At 57.5% G+C, this 23981-nt stretch overlaps 1 protein-coding gene across 1 annotated transcript in view; it reads left to right on the forward strand.

The window, feature by feature from the left end:
* The first annotated feature begins 205 nt into the window (after positions 1 to 205).
* Positions 206 to 23981, forward strand: part of asic1c (acid-sensing (proton-gated) ion channel 1c) — a 253571-nt gene continuing 229795 nt past the window's right edge. The window contains exon 1 of the mRNA XM_068030767.1: positions 206 to 766. Coding sequence (XP_067886868.1) covers positions 206 to 766 — 561 coding nt within the window. The remainder of the gene's footprint in view (positions 767 to 23981) is intronic.

Below are 23981 nucleotides of genomic sequence, written 5' to 3' on the forward strand. Positions count from 1 at the left end.
TGTTTGCGGTGAGGGTTAGGGTGTGGATTACACAGAGGAGACAATACAGAGACAGTGGAGGGGCTGAAAGAAGGAAGAGAGATACAGAAAGAAAACAAGAGAAATCTCGGGACCCGCAGTATCGACAGTCTTTCACTCGCAGACGAAGACAACAAATTGTTTGCTTCCTTTGCTGCTGGTTGTCTGGGAGCTGCCTGGGATCATCATGGATCTGAAACGGGAGTCAGTTAGCAGCAGCGACACTGTCCATCCATCCAGCCTCGAGTCCTTTGCCAACAGATCCACGTTACATGGCATCAGCCACATCTTTGCCTACGGCCCAATGAGCCTACGTCGTTTGTTGTGGATGTTGTCATTCCTGGGCTCTTTCAGTCTCCTCTCACTGGTGTGTATGGAGCGTGTTACCTATTACTTTGAGTATCCGCATGTCACCAAGCTGGATGAAGTGGCCGCAGTTAACCTGACCTTTCCTGCTGTCACCATCTGTAACCTCAATGAGTTCCGTTTCTCACAGATCACCCAGAATGATCTGTACCATGTGGGTGAGCTCCTGGCACTGCTTAATGGCCGCTACGAGATTGCCAAACCTAGCCTGGCGGAGCCTGAGACATTGGCCACGCTGAAGAAACTCGCCAACTTCAGACACTTCAAACCCAAACCCTTCAACATGTCCGACTTTTACAACCGCACCGGCCACACCATCCACGACATGTTGTTAATGTGCACGTACCGGGGTGATAACTGTACCCATGACAACTTCACCACCGTGAGTACCTCACTGAGTCTCTCCGAATCTCTCCGCACCGAGTCTCACCGAGTCTCTCCGCACCGCGCCTCACCGAGTCTCTCCGCACCATGTCTCACCGAAACTCAACAAGTGTCTCCGCACCGCGTCTCACCGAGCCTCACCGACCCTCACCGCGCCTCACCGAGTCTCTCCGCACCACGCCTCACCGAGTCTCTCCGCACCACGCCTCACCGGCCTCACCGAGTCTCTCCTCACCGCGCCTCACCGCGCCTCACCACGCCTCACCGAACCTCTCCACACCGCGCCTCACCGAGTCTCTCCTCACCGCGCTTCACCGAGTCTCTCTGCAGCCAATCAGGACACTCCATGCTGGAGAGAACTGGGAGTTGGTGGGATCGGGCACGGGGGATGGGTGAGTGAGGGCAGGGTCGGCAGCCTGGAGGGGAGAGCAGGGGTGGGGGAGGGGGAAGAAGGGTTTGGGGGAGGGGAGTGTGGGGGAAGGACATGGGAGTTGGGGAGGGGTGGGGGGAGGGGGAGAGAGGAGTAGGAGGGGGAATGGGAGAGAGGTGAGGGATGGGGGAGGAGGGAGTGAGGGAGGGGGAGTGCGGGGTTGTGAGGGACGGGGGAGTGAGGGAGTGCGAGGGGAAGGGGTTTGAGGGAGGGAGAAGGGGTGGGGAGGGTGAGGGATGGGGGAGAGAGGGAGGGGGAGGCCTGGGGGTGTTGAGGGATAGAACAAAGAACAAAGAAAATTACAGCACAGGAACAGGCCCTTCGGCCCTCCAAGCCTGCGCCGATCCAGACCCACTATCTAAACATGTCGCCTATTTTCTAAGGGTCTGTATCTCTTTGCTTCCTGCCCATTCATGTATCTGTCTAGATACATCTTAAAAGACGCCATCGTGCCCGCATCTACCACCTCCGCTGGCAACGCGTTCCAGGCACCCACCACCCTCTGCGTAAAGAACTTTCCACGCATATCCCCCCTAAACTTTTCCCCTCTCACTTTGAACTCGTGACCCCTAGTATTTGAATCCCCCACTCTGGGAAAAAGCTTCTTGCTATCCACCCTGTCTATACCTCTCATGATTTTGTACACCTCAATCAGGTCCCCCCTCAACCTCCGTTTTTCTAATGAAAATAATCCTAATCTACTCAACCTCTCTTCATAGCTAGCGCCCTCCATACCAGGCAACATCCTGGTGAACCTCCTCTGCACCCTCTCCAAAGCATCTCCATCCTTTTGGTAATGTGGCGACCAGAACTGCACGCAGTATTCCAAATGTGGCCGAACCAAAGTCCTATACAACTGTAACATGACCTGCCAACTCTTGTACTCAATACCCCGTCCAATGAAGGAAAGCATGCCGTATGCCTTCTTGACCACTCTATTGACCTGCGTTGCCACCTTCAGGGAACAATGGACCTGAACACCCAAATCTCTGGACATCAATTTTCCCCAGGACTTTTCCATTTACTGTATAGTTCACTCTTGAATTGGATCTTCCAAAATGCATCACCTCGCATTTACCCTGATTGAACTCCATCTGCCATTTCTCTGCCCAACTCTCCAGTCTATCTATATTCTGCTGTATTCTCTGACAGTCCCCTTCACTATCTGCTACTCCACCAATCTTAGTGTCGTCTGCAAACTTGCTAATCAGACCACCTATACTTTCCTCCAAATCATTTATGTATATCACAAACAACAGTGGTCCCAGCACGGATCCCTGTGGAACACCACTGGTCACACGTCTCCATTTTGAGAAACTCCCTTCCACTGCTACTCTCTGTCTCCTGTTGCCCAGCCAGTTCTTTATCCATTTGGCATCTGGGAAGGTCAGGGGTGTGAGGGAGGGGGAAGGGCAGAATATTGTCCAGAACGCGAGGAAACATTCCGCGGCTCTTCATCCAATGGTTACCGTGGGAACCCTTACACCCACTCGAGAGGGCGGAGCCTCAGCTTCACATCTCATCTGAATTACAGACGCCCCGACAGTGCAGCACTCCCGCAGTACGGACCCTCCGACAGTGCAGCACTCCCTCAGTACGGACCCTCGGACAGTGCAGCACTCCCTCAGGACTGACCCACTGACACTGCAGCACTCCCTCAGTACTGACCCTCGGACAGTGCAGCACACCCTCAATACTGACCCTCTGACAGTGCAGCACTCCCACAGTACGGACCCTCGGACAGTGCAGCACTCCTTCAGTACGGACCCTCGGACAGTGCGGCACTCCCTCAGTACGGACCCTCCGACAGTGCGGCACTCCCTCAGTACTGACCCTCTGACAGTGCAGCACTCCCTCAGTACTGACCCTCTGACAGTGCAGTACTCCCTCAGGACTGACCCTCTGACAGTGCAGCACTCCCTCAGTACTGACCCTCCGACAGTGCAGCACTCCCTCAGTACTGACCCTCTGACAGTACAGCACTCCCTCAGTACTGACCCTCTGACAGTGCAGCACTCCCTCAGTACTGACCCTCTGACAGTGCAGTACTCCCTCAGGACTGACCCTCTGACAGTGCAGCACTCCCTCAGTACTGACCCTCCGACAGTGCAGCACTCCCTCAGTACTGACCCTCTGACAGTACAGCACTCCCTCAGTACTGATCCTCTGACAGTGCAGCACTCCCTCAGTACTGACCCTCCGACAGTGCAGCACTCCCTCAGTACTGACCCTCCGACAGTACAGCACTCCCTCAGTACTGACCCTCTGACAGTACAGCACTCCCTCAGTACTGACCCTCTGACAGTGCAGCACTCCCTCAGTACTGACCCTCCGACTGTGTAGCACTCCCTCAGTACTGACCCTCCGACAATGCAGCACTCCCTCAGTACTGACCCTCTGACAGTACAGCACTCCCACAGGACTGACCCTCTGACAGTGCAGCAGTCCCTCAGTACTGACCCTCCAACAGTGCAGCACTTCCTCAGTACTGACCCACCGACAGTGCAGCACTGCCTCAGTACTGACCCTCTGACAGTGCAGCACTCCCTCAGTACTGACCCTCTGACAGTACAGCACTCCCTCAGTACTGACCCTCTGACAGTGCAGCTCTCCCTCAGTACTGACCCTCTGACTGTGCAGCACTCCCTCAGGACTGACCCTCTGACAGTGCAGCACTCCCTCAGTACTGACCCTCTGACAGTGCAGCACTCCCTCAGAACTGACGCTCCGACAGTGCAGCACTCCCTCAGTTCTGACCCTCCGACAGTACAGCACTCCCTCAGTACTGACCCTCCGACAGAGCAGCACTCCCTCAGTACTGACCCTCCAACAGTGCAGCACTCCCTCAGTACTGACCCTCCGACAGTGCTGCACTCCCTCAGTACTGACCCTCTGACAGTGCAGCACTCCCTCAGTACTGACACTCCGACAGTGCAGCACTCCCTCAGTCGGACCCTCTGACAGTGCAACAGTCCCTCAGGACTGACCCACTGACAGTGCAGCGCTCCCTCAGTACTGACAATCTGACAGTACTGCACTCCCTCAGTACTGATCCTCCGACAGTGCAGCACTCCCTCAGTAGTGACCCTCCGACAGTGCAGCACTCCCTCAGTACTGACCCTCCAACAGTACAGGACTCCGTCAGGACAGACCTCTGACAGTGCAGCAGTCCCTCAGTACTGATCCTCCAACAGTGCAGCACTCCCTCAGTAATGACCCCCTGAAAGTAGAGCATTCCCTCAGTAATGACCCTCTGACAGTGCAGCACTCCCTCAGTACTGACCCTCCGACAATGCAGCACTCCCTCAGTACTGACGCTCTGAGAGTACAGCACTCCCTCAGGACTGACCCACTGACAGTGCAGCACTCCCTCAGTACTGACCCTCTGACAGTGCAGCACTCCCTCAGGACTGACCCTCTGACAGTGCAGCACTCCCTCAGTACTGCGACAGGACAGCACTCCCTCAGTACTGACTATCTGAAAGTGCAGCACTCCCTCAGTACTGACCCTCTGACAGTGCAGCTCTCCCTCAGTACTGACCCTCTGACAGTGCAGCACTCCCTCAGTTTTGACCCTCTGACAGTGCAGCACTCCCTCAGGACTGACCCTCTGACAGTGCAGCACTCCCTCAGTAATGACCCACTGACAGTGCAGCACTCCCTCAGTACCGACCCTCTGACAGTGCAGCTCTCCCTCAGTACTGACCCTCTGACAGTGCAGCACTCCCTCAGTACTGACCCTCCGACAGTGCAGCACTCCCTCAGTCGGACCCTCTGACAGTGCAGCACTCCCTCAGTACTGACACTCCGACAGTGCAGCACTCCCTCAGTCGGACGCTCTGACAGTGCAGCACTCCCTCAGTACTGACCCTCCGACAGTGCAGCACTCCCTCAGTACTGACCCTCCAACAGTAAAGGACTCCGTCAGGACTGACCTCTGACAGTGCAGCAGTCCCTCAGTACTGATCCTCCAACAGTGCAGCACTCCCTCAGTAATGACCCTCTGACAGAAGAGCATTCCCTCAGTAATGACCCTCTGACAGTGCAGCACTCCCTCAGTACTGACCCTCTGAGAGTACAGCACTCCCTCAGGACTGACCCTCTGACAGTGCAGCACTCCCTCAGTACTGACCCTCTGACAGTGCAGCACTCCCTCAGGACTGACCCTCTGACAGTGCAGCACTCCCTCAGTACTGCGACAGTACAGCACTCCCTCAGTACTGACCCTCCGAAAGTGCAGCACTCCCTCAGTACTGCCCCTCTGACAGTGCAGCTCTCCCTCAGTACTGACCCTCTGACAGTGCAGCACTCCCTCAGTTTTGACCCTCTGACAGTGCAGCACTCCCTCAGGACTGACCCTCTGACAGTGCAGCACTCCCTCAGTAATGACCCACTGACAGTGCAGCAATCCCTCAGTACTGACCCTCTGACAGTGCAGCTCTCCCTCAGTACTGACCCTCTGACAGTGCAGCACTCCCTCAGTACTGACCCTCCGACAGTGCAGCACTCCCTCAGTACTGACCCTCTGACAGTGCAGCTCTCCCTCAGTACTGACCCTCTGACAGTGCAGCACTCCCTCAGTACTGACCCTCCGACAGTGCAGCACTCCCTCAGTACTGACCATCTGACAGTGCAGCTCTTCCTCAGTACTGACCCTCTGACAGTGCAGCACTCCATCAGTACTGACCCTCCGACAGTGCAGCACGCCCTCAGTACTGACCACCCGACAGTACAGCACTCCCTCAGTACTGACCCTCTGAGAGTGCAGCACTCCCTCAGTCCTGACCCTCCGTCAGTGCAGCACTCCCTCAGTACTGACCCTCTGACAGTACAGCACTCCCTCAGGACTGACCTCTGACAGTGCAGCACTCCCTCAGTACTGACCCTCTGACAGTCCAGCACTCCCTCAGGACTGACAATCTGACAGTGCAGCACTCCCTCAGTCGGACCCTCTGACAGTGCAGCACTTCCTCAGGACTGACCCAATGACATTGCAGCGCTCTCTCAGTACTGACCCTCTGACAGTGCAGCACTCCCTCAGTACAGACCCTCCGACAGTGCAGCACTGCCTCAGTACTGACCCTCTGACAGTACAGCACTCCCTCAGTACTGACCCTCTGACAGTGCAGCACTCCCTCAGTACTGACCCTCCGACAGTGCAGCACTCCCTCAGTACTGATCATCCGACCGTGCAGCACTCCCTCAGTACTACCCCTCTGACAGTGCAGCTCTTTCTCAGTACTGACCCTCTGACAGTGCAGCAGTCCCTCAGTCCTGACCCTCTGACAGTGCAGCACACCCTCAGGACTGACCCTCTGACAGTGCAGCAGTCCCTCAGTACTGACCCACTGACAGTGCTGCACTCCCTCAGTACTGACCCTCTGACAGTGCAGCACTCCCTCAGTACTGACCCTCTGACAGTGCAGCACTCCCTCAGTACTGACCCTCTGATAGTGCAGCTCTCCCTCAGTACCGACCCTCTGACAGTGCTGCACTCCCTCAGTACTGACCCTCCGACAGTGCAGCACTCCCTCAGTACTAACCCTCCGACAGTACAGCACTCCCTCAGTACTGACCCTCCGACAGTGCAGCACTTCCTCAGGACTGACAGTCCGACAGTGCAGCACTCCCTCAGTACTGACGCTCCGACATTGCAGCACTCCCTCAGTACTGACCCTCCGGCAGTGCAGCACTCCCTCAGTACTGACACTATGACAGTAAAGCAGTCCCTCAGGACTGACCCTCTGACAGTGCAGCACTCCCTCAGTACTGATCCTCCAACCGTGCAGCACTCCTTCAGTACTGACCCTCCGACAGTGCAGCACTCCCTCAGGACTGACACACCGACAGTGCAGCACTCCCTCAGTACTGACGCTCCGACATTGCAGCACTCCCTCAGTACTGACCCTCCGACAATGCAGCACTCCCTCAGTTCTGACCCTCCGACAGTACAGCACTCCCTCAGTACTGACCATCTGACAGTGCAGCACTCCCTCAGTACTGACCCTCTGACAGTGCAGCACTCCCTCAGTACTGACCCTCATGACAGTGCAGCACTCCCTCAGGACTGAGCCTCTGACAGTGCAGCAGTCCCTCAGTACTGACTCTCCGACAGTGCAGCACTCCCACAGTACTGACCCTCTGACAGTGCAGCACTCCCTCAGGACTGACCCTCTGACAGTGCAGCACTCCCTCAGTACTGCGACAGTACAGCACTCCCTCAGTCCTGACCCTCCGAAAGTGCAGCACTCCCTCAGTACTGCCCCTCTGACAGTGCAGCTCTCCCTCAGTACTGACCCTCTGACAGTGCAGCACTCCCTCAGTTTTGACCCTCTGACAGTGCAGCACTCCCTCAGGACTGACCCTCTGACAGTGCAGCACTCCCTCAGTAATGACCCACTGACAGTGCAGCAATCCCTCAGTACTGACCCTCTGACAGTGCAGCACTCCCTCAGTAATGACCCTCTGACAGGAGAGCATTCCCTCAGTAATGACCCTCTGACAGTGCAGCACTCCCTCAGTACTGACCCTCCGACAATGCAGCACTCCCTCAGTACTGACCCTCTGAGAGTACAGCACTCCCTCAGGACTGACCCTCTGACAGTGCAGCACTCCCTCAGTACTGACCCTCTGACAGTGCAGCACTCCCTCAGGACTGACCCTCTGACAGTGCAGCACTCCCTCAGTACTGCGACAGTACAGCACTCCCTCAGTACTGACCCTCCGAAAGTGCAGCACTCCCTCAGTACTGCCCCTCTGACAGTGCAGCTCTCCCTCAGTACTGACCCTCTGACAGTGCAGCACTCCCTCAGTTTTGACCCTCTGACAGTGCAGCACTCCCTCAGGACTGACCCTCTGACAGTGCAGCACTCCCTCAGTAATGACCCACTGACAGTGCAGCAATCCCTCAGTACTGACCCTCTGACAGTGCAGCTCTCCCTCAGTACTGACCCTCTGACAGTGCAGCACTCCCTCAGTACTGACCCTCCGACAGTGCAGCACTCCCTCAGTACTGACCCTCTGACAGTGCAGCTCTCCCTCAGTACTGACCCTCTGACAGTGCAGCACTCCCTCAGTACTGACCCTCCGACAGTGCAGCACTCCCTCAGTACTGACCATCTGACAGTGCAGCTCTTCCTCAGTACTGACCCTCTGACAGTGCAGCACTCCATCAGTACTGACCCTCCGACAGTGCAGCACGCCCTCAGTACTGACCACCCGACAGTACAGCACTCCCTCAGTACTGACCCTCCGACAGTGCAGCCCTCCCTCAGTCCTGACCCTCCGTCAGTGCAGCACTCCCTCAGTACTGACCCTCTGACAGTACAGCACTCCCTCAGGACTGACCTCTGACAGTGCAGCACTCCCTCAGTACTGACCCTCTGACAGTCCAGCACTCCCTCAGGACTGACAATCTGACAGGGCAGCACTCCCTCAGTCGGACCCTCTGACAGTGCAGCACTTCCTCAGGACTGACCCAATGACATTGCAGCGCTCTCTCAGTACTGACCCTCTGACAGTGCAGCACTCCCTCAGTACAGACCCTCCGACAGTGCAGCACTGCCTCAGTACTGACCCTCTGACAGTACAGCACTCCCTCAGTACTGACCCTCTGACAGTGCAGCACTCCCTCAGTACTGACCCTCCGACAGTGCAGCACTCCCTCAGTACTGATCATCCGACCGTGCAGCACTCCCTCAGTACTACCCCTCTGACAGTGCAGCTCTTTCTCAGTACTGACCCTCTGACAGTGCAGCAGTCCCTCAGTCCTGACCCTCTGACAGTGCAGCACACCCTCAGGACTGACCCTCTGACAGTGCAGCAGTCCCTCAGTACTGACCCACTGACAGTGCTGCACTCCCTCAGTACTGACCCTCTGACAGTGCAGCACTCCCTCAGTACTGACCCTCTGACAGTGCAGCACTCCCTCAGTACTGACCCTCTGATAGTGCAGCTCTCCCTCAGTACCGACCCTCTGACAGTGCTGCACTCCCTCAGTACTGACCCTCCGACAGTGCAGCACTCCCTCAGTACTAACCCTCCGACAGTACAGCACTCCCTCAGTACTGACCCTCCGACAGTGCAGCACTTCCTCAGGACTGACACTCCGACAGTGCAGCACTCCCTCAGTACTGACGCTCCGACATTGCAGCACTCCCTCAGTACTGACCCTCCGGCAGTGCAGCACTCCCTCAGTACTGACACTATGACAGTAAAGCAGTCCCTCAGGACTGACCCTCTGACAGTGCAGCACTCCCTCAGTACTGATCCTCCAACCGTGCAGCACTCCTTCAGTACTGACCCTCCGACAGTGCAGCACTCCCTCAGGACTGACACACCGACAGTGCAGCACTCCCTCAGTACTGACGCTCCGACATTGCAGCACTCCCTCAGTACTGACCCTCCGACAATGCAGCACTCCCTCAGTTCTGACCCTCCGACAGTACAGCACTCCCTCAGTACTGACCATCTGACAGTGCAGCACTCCCTCAGTACTGACCCTCTGACAGTGCAGCACTCCCTCAGTACTGACCCTCATGACAGTGCAGCACTCCCTCAGGACTGAGCCTCTGACAGTGCAGCAGTCCCTCAGTACTGACTCTCCGACAGTGCAGCACTCCCACAGTACTGACCCTCTGACAGTGCAGCACTCCCTCAGGACTGACCCTCTGACAGTGCAGCACTCCCTCAGTACTGCGACAGTACAGCACTCCCTCAGTACTGACCCTCCGAAAGTTCAGCACTCCCTCAGTACTGCCCCTCTGACAGTGCAGCTCCCCCTCAGTACTGACCCTCTGACAGTGCAGCACTCCCTCAGTTTTGACCCTCTGACAGTGCAGCACTCCCTCAGGACTGACCCTCTGACAGTGCAGCACTCCCTCAGTAATGACCCACTGACAGTGCAGCAATCCCTCAGTACTGACCCTCTGAAAGTGCAGCACTCCCTCAGTAATGACCCTCTGACAGGAGAGCATTCCCTCAGTAATGACCCTCTGACAGTGCAGCACTCCCTCAGTACTGACCCTCCGACAATGCAGCACTCCCTCAGTACTGACCCTCTGAGAGTACAGCACTCCCTCAGGACTGACCCTCTGACAGTGCAGCACTCCCTCAGTACTGACCCTCTGACAGTGCAGCACTCCCTCAGGACTGACCCTCTGACAGTGCAGCACTCCCTCAGTACTGCGACAGTACAGCACTCCCTCAGTACTGACCCTCCGAAAGTGCAGCACTCCCTCAGTACTGCCCCTCTGACAGTGCAGCTCTCCCTCAGTACTGACCCTCTGACAGTGCAGCACTCCCTCAGTTTTGACCCTCTGACAGTGCAGCACTCCCTCAGGACTGACCCTCTGACAGTGCAGCACTCCCTCAGTAATGACCCACTGACAGTGCAGCAATCCCTCAGTACTGACCCTCTGACAGTGCAGCTCTCCCTCAGTACTGACCCTCTGACAGTGCAGCACTCCCTCAGTACTGACCCTCCGACAGTGCAGCACTCCCTCAGTACTGACCCTCTGACAGTGCAGCTCTCCCTCAGTACTGACCCTCTGACAGTGCAGCACTCCCTCAGTACTGACCCTCCGACAGTGCAGCACTCCCTCAGTACTGACCATCTGACAGTGCAGCTCTTCCTCAGTACTGACCCTCTGACAGTGCAGCACTCCATCAGTACTGACCCTCCGACAGTGCAGCACGCCCTCAGTACTGACCACCCGACAGTACAGCACTCCCTCAGTACTGACCCTCCGACAGTGCAGCACTCCCTCAGTCCTGACCCTCCGTCAGTGCAGCACTCCCTCAGTACTGACCCTCTGACAGTACAGCACTCCCTCAGGACTGACCTCTGACAGTGCAGCACTCCCTCAGTACTGACCCTCTGACAGTCCAGCACTCCCTCAGGACTGACAATCTGACAGTGCAGCACTCCCTCAGTCGGACCCTCTGACAGTGCAGCACTTCCTCAGGACTGACCCAATGACATTGCAGCGCTCTCTCAGTACTGACCCTCTGACAGTGCAGCACTCCCTCAGTACAGACCCTCCGACAGTGCAGCACTGCCTCAGTACTGACCCTCTGACAGTACAGCACTCCCTCAGTACTGACCCTCTGACAGTGCAGCACTCCCTCAGTACTGACCCTCCGACAGTGCAGCACTCCCTCAGTACTGATCATCCGACCGTGCAGCACTCCCTCAGTACTACCCCTCTGACAGTGCAGCTCTTTCTCAGTACTGACCCTCTGACAGTGCAGCAGTCCCTCAGTCCTGACCCTCTGACAGTGCAGCACACCCTCAGGACTGACCCTCTGACAGTGCAGCAGTCCCTCAGTACTGACCCACTGACAGTGCTGCACTCCCTCAGTACTGACCCTCTGACAGTGCAGCACTCCCTCAGTACTGACCCTCTGACAGTGCAGCACTCCCTCAGTACTGACCCTCTGATAGTGCAGCTCTCCCTCAGTACCGACCCTCTGACAGTGCTGCACTCCCTCAGTACTGACCCTCCGACAGTGCAGCACTCCCTCAGTACTAACCCTCCGACAGTACAGCACTCCCTCAGTACTGACCCTCCGACAGTGCAGCACTTCCTCAGGACTGACACTCCGACAGTGCAGCACTCCCTCAGTACTGACCCTCCGACATTGCAGCACTCCCTCAGTACTGACCCTCCGGCAGTGCAGCACTCCCTCAGTACTGACACTATGACAGTAAAGCAGTCCCTCAGGACTGACCCTCTGACAGTGCAGCACTCCCTCAGTACTGATCCTCCAACCGTGCAGCACTCCTTCAGTACTGACCCTCCGACAGTGCAGCACTCCCTCAGGACTGACACAACGACAGTGCAGCACTCCCTCAGTACTGACGCTCCGACATTGCAGCACTCCCTCAGTACTGACCCTCCGACAATGCAGCACTCCCTCAGTTCTGACCCTCCGACAGTACAGCACTCCCTCAGTACTGACCATCTGACAGTGCAGCACTCCCTCAGTACTGACCCTCTGACAGTGCAGCACTCCCTCAGTACTGACCCTCGTGACAGTGCAGCACTCCCTCAGGACTGAGCCTCTGACAGTGCAGCACTCCCTCAGTACTGACTCTCCGACAGTGCAGCACTCCCACAGTACTGACCCTCTGACAGTGCAGCACTCCCTCAGGACTGACCCTCTGACAGTGCAGCACTCCCTCAGTACTGCGACAGTACAGCACTCCCTCAGTACTGACCCTCCGAAAGTGCAGCACTCCCTCAGTTTTGACCCTCTGACAGTGCAGCACTCCCTCAGGACTGACCCTCTGACAGTGCAGCACTCCCTCAGTAATGACCCACTGACAGTGCAGCACTCCCTCAGTACTGACCCTCTGACAGTGCAGCTCTCCCTCAGTACTGACCCTCTGACAGTGCAGCACTCCCTCAGTACTGACCCTCCGACAGTGCAGCACTCCCTCAGTCGGACCCTCTGACAGTGCAGCAGTCCCTCAGTACTGACACTCCGGCAGTGCAGCACTCCCTCAGTCGGACCCTCTGACAGTGCAGCACTCCCTCAGTACTGACCCTCCGACAGTGCAGCACTCCCTCAGTAGTGACCCTCCGACAGTGCAGCACTCCCTCAGTACTGACCCTCCAACAGTACAGGACTCCGTCAGGACTGACCTCTGACAGTGCAGCAGTCCCTCAGTACTGATCCTCCAACAGTGCAGCACTCCCTCAGTAATGACCCTCTGACAGTAGAGCATTCCCTCAGTAATGACCCTCTGACAGTGCAGCACTCCCTCAGTACTGACCCTCCGACAATGCTGCACTCCCTCAGTACTGACCCTCTGAGAGTACAGCACTCCCTCAGGCCTGACCCTCTGACAGTGCAGCACTCCCTCAGTACTGACCCTCTGACAGTGCAGCACTCCCTCAGGACTGACCCTCTGACAGTGCAGCACTCCCTCAGTACTGCGACAGTACAGCACTCCCTCAGTACTGACCCTCCGAAAGTGCAGCCCTCCCTCAGTACTGCCCCTCTGACAGTGCAGCTCGCCCTCAGTACTGACCCTCTGACAGTGCAGCACTCCCTCAGTTTTGACCCTCTGACAGTGCAGCACTCCCTCAGGACTGACCCTCTGACAGTGCAGCACTCCCTCAGTAATGACCCGCTGACAGTGCAGCACTCCCTCAGTACTGACCCTCTGACAGTGCAGCTCTCCCTCAGTACGGACCCTCTGACAGTGCAGCACTCCCTCAGTACTGACCCTCCGACAGTGCAGCACTCCCTCAGTACTGACCCTCTGACAGTGCAGCTCTCCCTCAGTACTGACCCTCTGACAGTGCAGCACTCCATCAGTACTGACCCTCCGACAGTGCAGCACGCCCTCAGTACTGACCACCCGACAGTACAGCACTCCCTCAGTACTGACACTCCGACAGTGCAGCACTCCCTCAGTCCTGACCCTCCGGTAGTGCAGCACTCCCTCAGTACTGACCCTCTGACAGTACAGCACTCCCTCAGGACTGACCCTCTGACAGTACAGCACTCCCTCAGGACTGACCTCTGACAGTGCAGCAGTCCCTCAGTACTGACCCTCCAACAGTGCAGCACTCCCTCAGTAATGACCCTCTTACAGGACAGCACTCCCTCAGTACTGACCATCTGACAGTGCAGCTCTCCCTCAGTACTGACCCTCCGACAATGCAGCACTCCCTCAGTACTGACCCGCTGACAGTACAGCACTCCCTCAGGACTGACCCTCTGACAGTGCAGCACTCCCTCAGTACTGACCCTCTGACAGTGCAGCACTCCCTCAGGACTGACAATCTGACAGTGCAGCACTCCCTCAGTAGTGACCCTCTGACAGTACAGCACTCCCTCAGGACTGACCCTCTGACAGTGCAGCACTCCCTCAGTACAGACCCTCCGACAGTGCAGCACTGCCTCAGTACTGACCCTCTGACAGTACAGCACTCCCTCAGTACTGACCCTCTGACAGTGCAGCACTCCCTCAGTCCTCACCCTCTGACAGTGCAGCGCTCCCTCAGGACTGACCCTCTGACTGTGCAGCTTTCCCTCAGTACTGACCCAATGACATTGCAGCGCTCTCTCAGTACTGACCCTCTGACAGTGCAGCACTCCCTCAGTACTGACCCTCCGACAGTGCAGCACTTCCTCAGTACTGACCCTCCGACAGTGCAGCACTCCTTCAGTACTGACCCTCTGACAGTACAGCACTCCCTCAGGACTGACCCTCTTACAGTGCAGCACTCCCTCAGTACAGACCCTCCGACAGTGCAGCACTGCCTCAGTACTGACCCTCTGACAGTGCAGCACTCCCTCAGTACTGACCCTCCAACAGTGCAGCACTCCCTCAGTACTGATCATCCGACCGTGCAGCACTCCCTCAGTACTACCCCTCTGACAGTGCAGCTCTTTCTCAGTACTGACCCTCTGACAGTGCAGCAGTCCCTCAGTCCTGACCCTCTGACAGTGCAGCACACCCTCAGGACTGACCCTCTGACAGTGCAGCAGTCCCTCAGTACTGACCCACTGACAGTGCTGCACTCCCTCAGTACTGACCCTCTGACAGTGCAGCACTCCCTCAGTACTGACCCTCTGACAGTGCAGCACTCCCTCAGTACTGACCCTCTGATAGTGCAGCTCTCCCTCAGTACCGACCCTCTGACAGTGCTGCACTCCCTCAGTACTGACCCTCCGACAGTGCAGCACTCCCTCAGTACTGACCCTCCGACAGTACAGCACTCCCTCAGTACTGACGCTCCGACATTGCAGCACTCCCGCAGTACTGACCCTCCGGCAGTGCAGCACTCCCTCAGTACTGACACTATGACAGTAAAGCAGTCCCTCAGGACTGACCCTCTGACAGTGCAGCACTCCCTCAGTACTGATCCTCCAACCGTGCAGCACTCCTTCAGTACTGACCCTCCGACAGTGCATCACTCCCTCAGGACTGACACACCGACATTGCAGCACTCCCTCAGTACTGACCCTCCGACAATGCAGCACTCCCTCAGTTCTGACTCTCCGACAGTACAACACTCCCTCAGTACTGACCATCTGACAGTACAGCACTCCCTCAGTACTGACCCTCTGACAGTGCAGCACTCCCTCAGTACTGACCCTCGTGACAGTGCAGCACTCCCTCAGGACTGAGCCTCTGACAGTGCAGCACTCCCTCAGTACTGACTCTCCGACAGTGCAGCACTCCCTCAGTACTGACCCTCTGAGTTCAGCTCTCCCTCAGTACTGACCCTCTGACAGTGCAGCACTCCCTCAGTACTGACCCTCCGAAAGTGCAGCACTCCCTCAGTACTGACCCTCCGACAGTACAGCACTCCCTCAGTAATGACCCTTCGACAGTGCAGCACTCCCTCAGGACTGACCCTCTGACAGTGCAGCACTCCCTCAGTACTGACCCTCCGACAGTGCAGCACTCCCTCAGTACTGACCCTCCGACAGTGCAGCACTCCCTCAGTACTGACCCTCTGACAGTACAGCACTCCCTCAGGACTGACCCTCTGACAGTGCAGCACTCCCTCAGTACCGACCCTCCAACAGTGCAGCACTCCCTCAGTACCGACCCTCTGACAGTACAGCACTCCATCAGTACTGGCTCTCTGACAGTGCAGCACTCCCTCAGTACTGACCCTCCGACAATGCAGCACTCCCTCAGGACTGACCCTCTGACAGTGCAGCACTCCCTCAGTACTGACCCTCCGACAATGCAGCACTCCCTCAGTACTGACCCTCCGACAGTGCAGCACTCTCTCATTACTGACCCTCCGACAGTGCAGCACTCCCTCAGTACTGACACTCCGACAGTGCAGCACTCCCTCAGTACTGCCCCTCTGACAGTGCAGCTCTCCCTCAGTACTGACCATCTGACAGTGCAGCGCTCCCTCATTCCTGACCCTCTGACAGTGCTGCACTCCCTCAGTACTGGCCCTCTGACAGTGCAGGACTCCCGCGGTACTGACCCTCTGACAGTGCAGCGCTCCCTCAGTACTGACCATCTGACAGTGCAGCGCTCCCTCATTCCTGACCCTCTGACAGTGCAGCACTCCCTCAGTACTGGCCCTCTGACAGTGCAGCACTCCCTCAGTACTGACCCTCTGACAGTGCAGCTCTCCCTCAGTACTGACACTCTGACAGTGCAGCATTCCCTCAGTACTGACCCTCCAACAGTGCAGCACTCCCTCAGGACTGACCCTCCGACAATGCAGCACTCCCTCAGGACTGACCCTCCGACAGTGCAGCACTCCCTCAGTAGTGACCCTCCGACAGTGCAGCACTTCCTCAGTACTGATCCCCCAACTGTGCAGCACTCCATCAGTACTGACCCTCTGACAGTACAGCACTGCCTCAGTACTGACACACCGACATTGCAGCACTCCCTCAGTACTGACCCCCCGACAGTGCAGCACTCCCTCAGTACTGACCTTCCGACAGTACAGCACTCCCTCAGTACTGACCGTCCGACAGTACAGCACTCCCTCAGTACTGACCCTCCGACAGTGCAGCACTCCCTCAGGACTGACCCTCCGACAGTGCAGCACTCCCACAGTACTGACACTCTGGCAGTGCAGCACTCCCTCAGTACTGACCCTCTGACAGTGCAGCACTCCCTTAGTATTGACTCTCCGACAGTGCAGCACTCCCTCAGTACTGACCCTCTGACAGTGCAGCTCTCCCTCAGTACTGACCCTCTGACAGTGCAGCACTCCCTCTGTACTGACCCTCTGACAGTGCAGCACTCCCTCAGGACTGAGCCTCTGACAGTGCAGCACTCCCTCAGTACTGACCCTCCGACAGTACAGCACTCCCTCAGTACTGACCTTCCGACAATGCAGCACTCCCTCAGTACTGACCCTCTGACGGTGCTGTGCTCCCTCAGTGCTGACCCTCTGACGGTGCTGTGTTCCCTCAGTACTGACCCTCCGACTGTGCAGCACTCCCTCAGTATTGACTCCCAGACAGTGCAGCACTCCCTCAGTATTGACCCCCGGACAGTGCAGCGCTCCCTCAGTATTGACCCTCTGACAGTGCAGCACTCCCTCAGTATTGACCCTCTGACAGTGCAGCGCTCCCTCAGTATTGACCCTCTGACAGTGCAGTACTCCCTCAATACTGACCCTCCGACAGTGCAGCACTGCCTCACTGCTGACCTTCCGACAGTGCAGCACTCCCTCAGTATTGACCCCCCGACAGTGCAGCACTCCCTCATTATTGACCCCCTGACAGTGCAGCGCTCCCTCAGTACTGACCCTCTGACGGTGTTGTGCTCCCTCAGTACTGACCCTCTGACGGTGCTATGTTCCCTCAGTACTGACCCCCCGACAGTGCAGCACTCCCTCAGTACTGACCCCCCGCCAGTGCAGCACTCCCTCAGTACTGACCCTTCGCCAGTGCAGCAATCCCTCAGTACTGACCCTCTGACAGTGCAGCGCTCCCTCAGTACTGACCTTCCGACATTGCAGCACTCCCTCAGTGCTGATCCTCTGACGGTGCTGTGTTCCCTCAGTGCTGACCCTCCGACTGTGAAGCACTCCCTCAGTATTGACTCCCCGACAGTGCAGCAGTCCCTCAGTATTGACCCCCTGACAGTGCAGCGCTCCCTCAGTACTGACCCTCTGACAGTGCAGCACTCGCTCAGTACTGACCCTCTGACAGTGCAGCGCTCCCTCAGTATTGACCCTCTGACGGTGCTGTGCTCCCTCAGTACTGACCCCCCGACAGTGCATCACTCCCTCAGTACTGACCCCCCGACAGTGCAGCACTCCCTCAGTATTGACCCCCTGACAGTGCAGCGCTCCCTCAGTACTGACCCTCTGACGGTGCTGTGCTCCCTCAGTACTGACCCTCTGACGGTGCTGTGCTCCCTCAGTACTGACCTTCCGACATTGCAGCACTCCCTCAGTGCTGATCCTCTGACGGTGCTGTGTTCCCTCAGTACTGACCCCCCGACACTGCATCACTCCCTCAGTACTGACCCCCCTCCAGTGTAGCACTCCCTCAGTACTGACCCTCCGCCAGTGCAGCACTCCCTCAGTACTGACCCCCCGACACTGCAGCACTCCCTCAGTACTGACCCTCCGCCAGTGCAGCACTCCCTCAGTACTGACCCCTCGACAGTGCAGCACTCCCTCAGTACTGACCCCCCGCCAGTGCAGCACACCCTCAGTACTGACCCTCCGCCAGTGCAGCACTCCCTCAGTACTGACCCCTCGACAGTGCAGCGCTCCCTCAGTACTGACCCCCCGCCAGTGCAGGACTCCCTCTGTACTGACCCCCCGACAGTGCAGCACTCCCTCAGTACTGACCTTCCGACAGTGCAGCACTCCCTCAGTACTGACCCTCCGCCAGTGCAGCACTCCCTCAGTACTGACCCCTCGACAGTGCAGCACTCCCTCAGTACTGACCGTCAGACAGTGCAGCACTCCCTCAGTACTGACCGTCCGACAGTACAGCACTCCCTCAGTACTGACCCTCCGACAGTGCAGCTCTCCCTCAGTACTGTCCCTCTGACAGTGCAGCACTCCCTCTGTACTGACCCTCCGACAATGCAGCACTCCCTCAGTACTGACCCTCTGACAATACAGCACTCCCTCTGTCCTGACCGTCCGACAGTGCAGCACTCCCTCAGCACTGACCCTCTCACAGTACAGCACTCCCTCAGTACTGACCCTCTGACAGTGCAGCACTCCCTCACTACTGACCCTCTGACAGTGCAGCACTCCCGCAGTACGGACCCACCGACAGTGCAGCACTCCCTTAGTACTGACCCTTTGACAGTGCCGCACTCCCTCTGTACTGACAGTCTGACAGTGCAGCACTCCCGCAGTACGGACCCTCCGACAGTGCAGCACTCCCTCAGTACTGACCCTCTGACAGTGCAGCACTCCCTCAGTACTGACCATCTGACAGTACAGCACTCCCTCACGACTGACCCTCTGACAATGCAGCACTCCCTCAGTACTGACCCTCTGACAGTGCAGCTCTCCCTCAGTACTGACACTCTGACAGTGCAGCACTCCCTCAGTACTGACCGTCCGACAGTACAGCACTCCCTCAGTACTGACCCTCCGACAGTGCAGCACTCCCTCAGGACTGACCCTCCGACAGTGCAGCACTCCCTCAGTACTGATCCTCTGACAGTGCAGCTCTCCCTCAGTACTGACCCTCTGACAGTGCAGCACTCCCTCAGTACTGACCCTCTGACAGTGCGGCACTCCCTCAGTACTGACCCTCCGACAGTGCAGCAGTCCCTCAGTACTGACCCTCCAACAGTGCAGCACTCCCTCAGTAATGACCCTCTTACAGGACAGCACTCCCTCAGTACTGACCATCTGACAGTGCAGCTCTCCCTCAGTACTGACCCTCCGACAATGCAGCACTCCCTCAGTACTGACCCGCTGACAGTACAGCACTCCCTCAGGACTGACCCTCTGACAGTGCAGCACTCCCTCAGTACTGACCCTCTGACAGTGCAGCACTCCCTCAGGACTGACAATCTGACAGTGCAGCACTCCCTCAGTAGTGACCCTCTGACAGTACAGCACTCCCTCAGGACTGACCCTCTGACAGTGCAGCACTCCCTCAGTACAGACCCTCCGACAGTGCAGCACTGCCTCAGTACTGACCCTCTGACAGTACAGCACTCCCTCAGTACTGACCCTCTGACAGTGCAGCACTCCCTCAGTCCTCACCCTCTGACAGTGCAGCGCTCCCTCAGGACTGACCCTCTGACTGTGCAGCTTTCCCTCAGTACTGACCCAATGACATTGCAGCGCTCTCTCAGTACTGACCCTCTGACAGTGCAGCACTCCCTCAGTACTGACCCTCCGACAGTGCAGCACTTCCTCAGTACTGACCCTCCGACAGTGCAGCACTCCTTCAGTACTGACCCTCTGACAGTACAGCACTCCCTCAGGACTGACCCTCTTACAGTGCAGCACTCCCTCAGTACAGACCCTCCGACAGTGCAGCACTGCCTCAGTACTGACCCTCTGACAGTGCAGCACTCCCTCAGTACTGACCCTCCAACAGTGCAGCACTCCCTCAGTACTGATCATCCGACCGTGCAGCACTACCTCAGTACTACCCCTCTGACAGTGCAGCTCTTTCTCAGTCCTGACCCTCTGACAGTGCAGCACACCCTCAGGACTGACCCTCTGACAGTGCAGCAGTCCCTCAGTACTGACCCACTGACAGTGCTGCACTCCCTCAGTACTGACCCTCTGACAGTGCAGCACTCCCTCAGTACTGACCCTCTGACAGTGCAGCACTCCCTCAGTACTGACCCTCTGATAGTGCAGCTCTCCCTCAGTACCGACCCTCTGACAGTGCTGCACTCCCTCAGTACTGACCCTCCGACAGTGCAGCACTCCCTCAGTACTGACCCTCCGACAGTACAGCACTCCCTCAGTACTGACCCTCCGACAGTGCAGCACTTCCTCAGGACTGACACTCCGACAGTGCAGCACTCCCTCAGTACTGACGCTCCGACATTGCAGCACTCCCGCAGTACTGACCCTCCGGCAGTGCAGCACTCCCTCAGTACTGACACTATGACAGTAAAGCAGTCCCTCAGGACTGACCCTCTGACAGTGCAGCACTCCCTCAGTACTGATCCTCCAACCGTGCAGCACTCCTTCAGTACTGACCCTCCGACAGTGCAGCACTCCCTCAGGACTGACACACCGACATTGCAGCACTCCCTCAGTACTGACCCTCCGACAATGCAGCACTCCCTCAGTTCTGACTCTCCGACAGTACAACACTCCCTCAGTACTGACCATCTGACAGTACAGCACTCCCTCAGTACTGACCCTCTGACAGTGCAGCACTCCCTCAGTACTGACCCTCGTGACAGTGCAGCACTCCCTCAGGACTGAGCCTCTGACAGTGCAGCACTCCCTCAGTACTGACTCTCCGACAGTGCAGCACTCCCTCAGTACTGACCCTCTGAGTTCAGCTCTCCCTCAGTACTGACCCTCTGACAGTGCAGCACTCCCTCAGTACTGACCCTCCGAAAGTGCAGCACTCCCTCAGTACTGACCCTCCGACAGTACAGCACTCCCTCAGTAATGACCCTTCGACAGTGCAGCACTCCCTCAGGACTGACCCTCTGACAGTGCAGCACTCCCTCAGTACTGACCCTCCGACAGTGCAGCACTCCCTCAGTACTGACCCTCCGACAGTGCAGCACTCCCTCAGTACTGACCCTCTGACAGTACAGCACTCCCTCAGGACTGACCCTCTGACAGTGCAGCACTCCCTCAGTACCGACCCTCCAACAGTGCAGCACTCCCTCAGTACCGACCCTCTGACAGTACAGCACTCCATCAGTACTGGCTCTCTGACAGTGCAGCACTCCCTCAGTACTGACCCTCCGACAATGCAGCACTCCCTCAGGACTGACCCTCTGACAGTGCAGCACTCCCTCAGTACTGACCCTCCGACAATGCAGCACTCCCTCAGTACTGACCCTCCGACAGTGCAGCACTCTCTCATTACTGACCCTCCGACAGTGCAGCACTCCCTCAGTACTGACACTCCGACAGTGCAGCACTCCCTCAGTACTGCCCCTCTGACAGTGCAGCTCTCCCTCAGTACTGACCATCTGACAGTGCAGCGCTCCCTCATTCCTGACCCTCTGACAGTGCTGCACTCCCTCAGTACTGGCCCTCTGACAGTGCAGGACTCCCGCGGTACTGACCCTCTGACAGTGCAGCGCTCCCTCAGTACTGACCATCTGACAGTGCAGCGCTCCCTCATTCCTGACCCTCTGACAGTGCAGCACTCCCTCAGTACTGGCCCTCTGACAGTGCAGCACTCCCTCAGTACTGACCCTCTGACAGTGCAGCTCTCCCTCAGTACTGACACTCTGACAGTGCAGCATTCCCTCAGTACTGACCCTCCAACAGTGCAGCACTCCCTCAGGACTGACCCTCCGACAATGCAGCACTCCCTCAGGACTGACCCTCCGACAGTGCAGCACTCCCTCAGTAGTGACCCTCCGACAGTGCAGCACTTCCTCAGTACTGATCCCCCAACTGTGCAGCACTCCATCAGTACTGACCCTCTGACAGTACAGCACTGCCTCAGTACTGACACACCGACATTGCAGCACTCCCTCAGTACTGACCCCCCGACAGTGCAGCACTCCCTCAGTACTGACCTTCCGACAGTACAGCACTCCCTCAGTACTGACCGTCCGACAGTACAGCACTCCCTCAGTACTGACCCTCCGACAGTGCAGCACTCCCTCAGGACTGACCCTCCGACAGTGCAGCACTCCCACAGTACTGACACTCTGGCAGTGCAGCACTCCCTCAGTACTGACCCTCTGACAGTGCAGCACTCCCTTAGTATTGACTCTCCGACAGTGCAGCACTCCCTCAGTACTGACCCTCTGACAGTGCAGCTCTCCCTCAGTACTGACCCTCTGACAGTGCAGCACTCCCTCTGTACTGACCCTCTGACAGTGCAGCACTCCCTCAGGACTGAGCCTCTGACAGTGCAGCACTCCCTCAGTACTGACCCTCCGACAGTACAGCACTCCCTCAGTACTGACCTTCCGACAATGCAGCACTCCCTCAGTACTGACCCTCTGACGGTGCTGTGCTCCCTCAGTGCTGACCCTCTGACGGTGCTGTGTTCCCTCAGTACTGACCCTCCGACTGTGCAGCACTCCCTCAGTATTGACTCCCAGACAGTGCAGCACTCCCTCAGTATTGACCCCCGGACAGTGCAGCGCTCCCTCAGTATTGACCCTCTGACAGTGCAGCACTCCCTCAGTATTGACCCTCTGACAGTGCAGCGCTCCCTCAGTATTGACCCTCTGACAGTGCAGTACTCCCTCAATACTGACCCTCCGACAGTGCAGCACTGCCTCACTGCTGACCTTCCGACAGTGCAGCACTCCCTCAGTATTGACCCCCCGACAGTGCAGCACTCCCTCATTATTGACCCCCTGACAGTGCAGCGCTCCCTCAGTACTGACCCTCTGACGGTGTTGTGCTCCCTCAGTACTGACCCTCTGACGGTGCTATGTTCCCTCAGTACTGACCCCCCGACAGTGCAGCACTCCCTCAGTACTGACCCCCCGCCAGTGCAGCACTCCCTCAGTACTGACCCTCCGCCAGTGCAGCACTCCCTCAGTACTGACCCCCCGACAGTGCAGCACTCCCTCAGTACTGACCCTTCGCCAGTGCAGCAATCCCTCAGTACTGACCCTCTGACAGTGCAGCGCTCCCTCAGTACTGACCTTCCGACATTGCAGCACTCCCTCAGTGCTGATCCTCTGACGGTGCTGTGTTCCCTCAGTGCTGACCCTCCGACTGTGAAGCACTCCCTCAGTATTGACTCCCCGACAGTGCAGCACTCCCTCAGTATTGACCCCCTGACAGTGCAGCGCTCCCTCAGTACTGACCCTCTGACAGTGCAGCACTCGCTCAGTACTGACCCTCTGACAGTGCAGCGCTCCCTCAGTATTGACCCTCTGACGGTGCTGTGCTCCCTCAGTACTGACCCCCCGACAGTGCATCACTCCCTCAGTACTGACCCCCCGACAGTGCAGCACTCCCTCAGTATTGACCCCCTGACAGTGCAGCGCTCCCTCAGTACTGACCCTCTGACGGTGCTGTGCTCCCTCAGTACTGACCCTCTGACGGTGCTGTGCTCCCTCAGTACTGACCTTCCGACATTGCAGCACTCCCTCAGTGCTGATCCTCTGACGGTGCTGTGTTCCCTCAGTACTGACCCCCCGACACTGCATCACTCCCTC

Source organism: Heterodontus francisci, chromosome 5 (genome assembly GCF_036365525.1).
Source record: "Heterodontus francisci isolate sHetFra1 chromosome 5, sHetFra1.hap1, whole genome shotgun sequence".
Taxonomy (NCBI): domain Eukaryota; kingdom Metazoa; phylum Chordata; class Chondrichthyes; order Heterodontiformes; family Heterodontidae; genus Heterodontus; species Heterodontus francisci.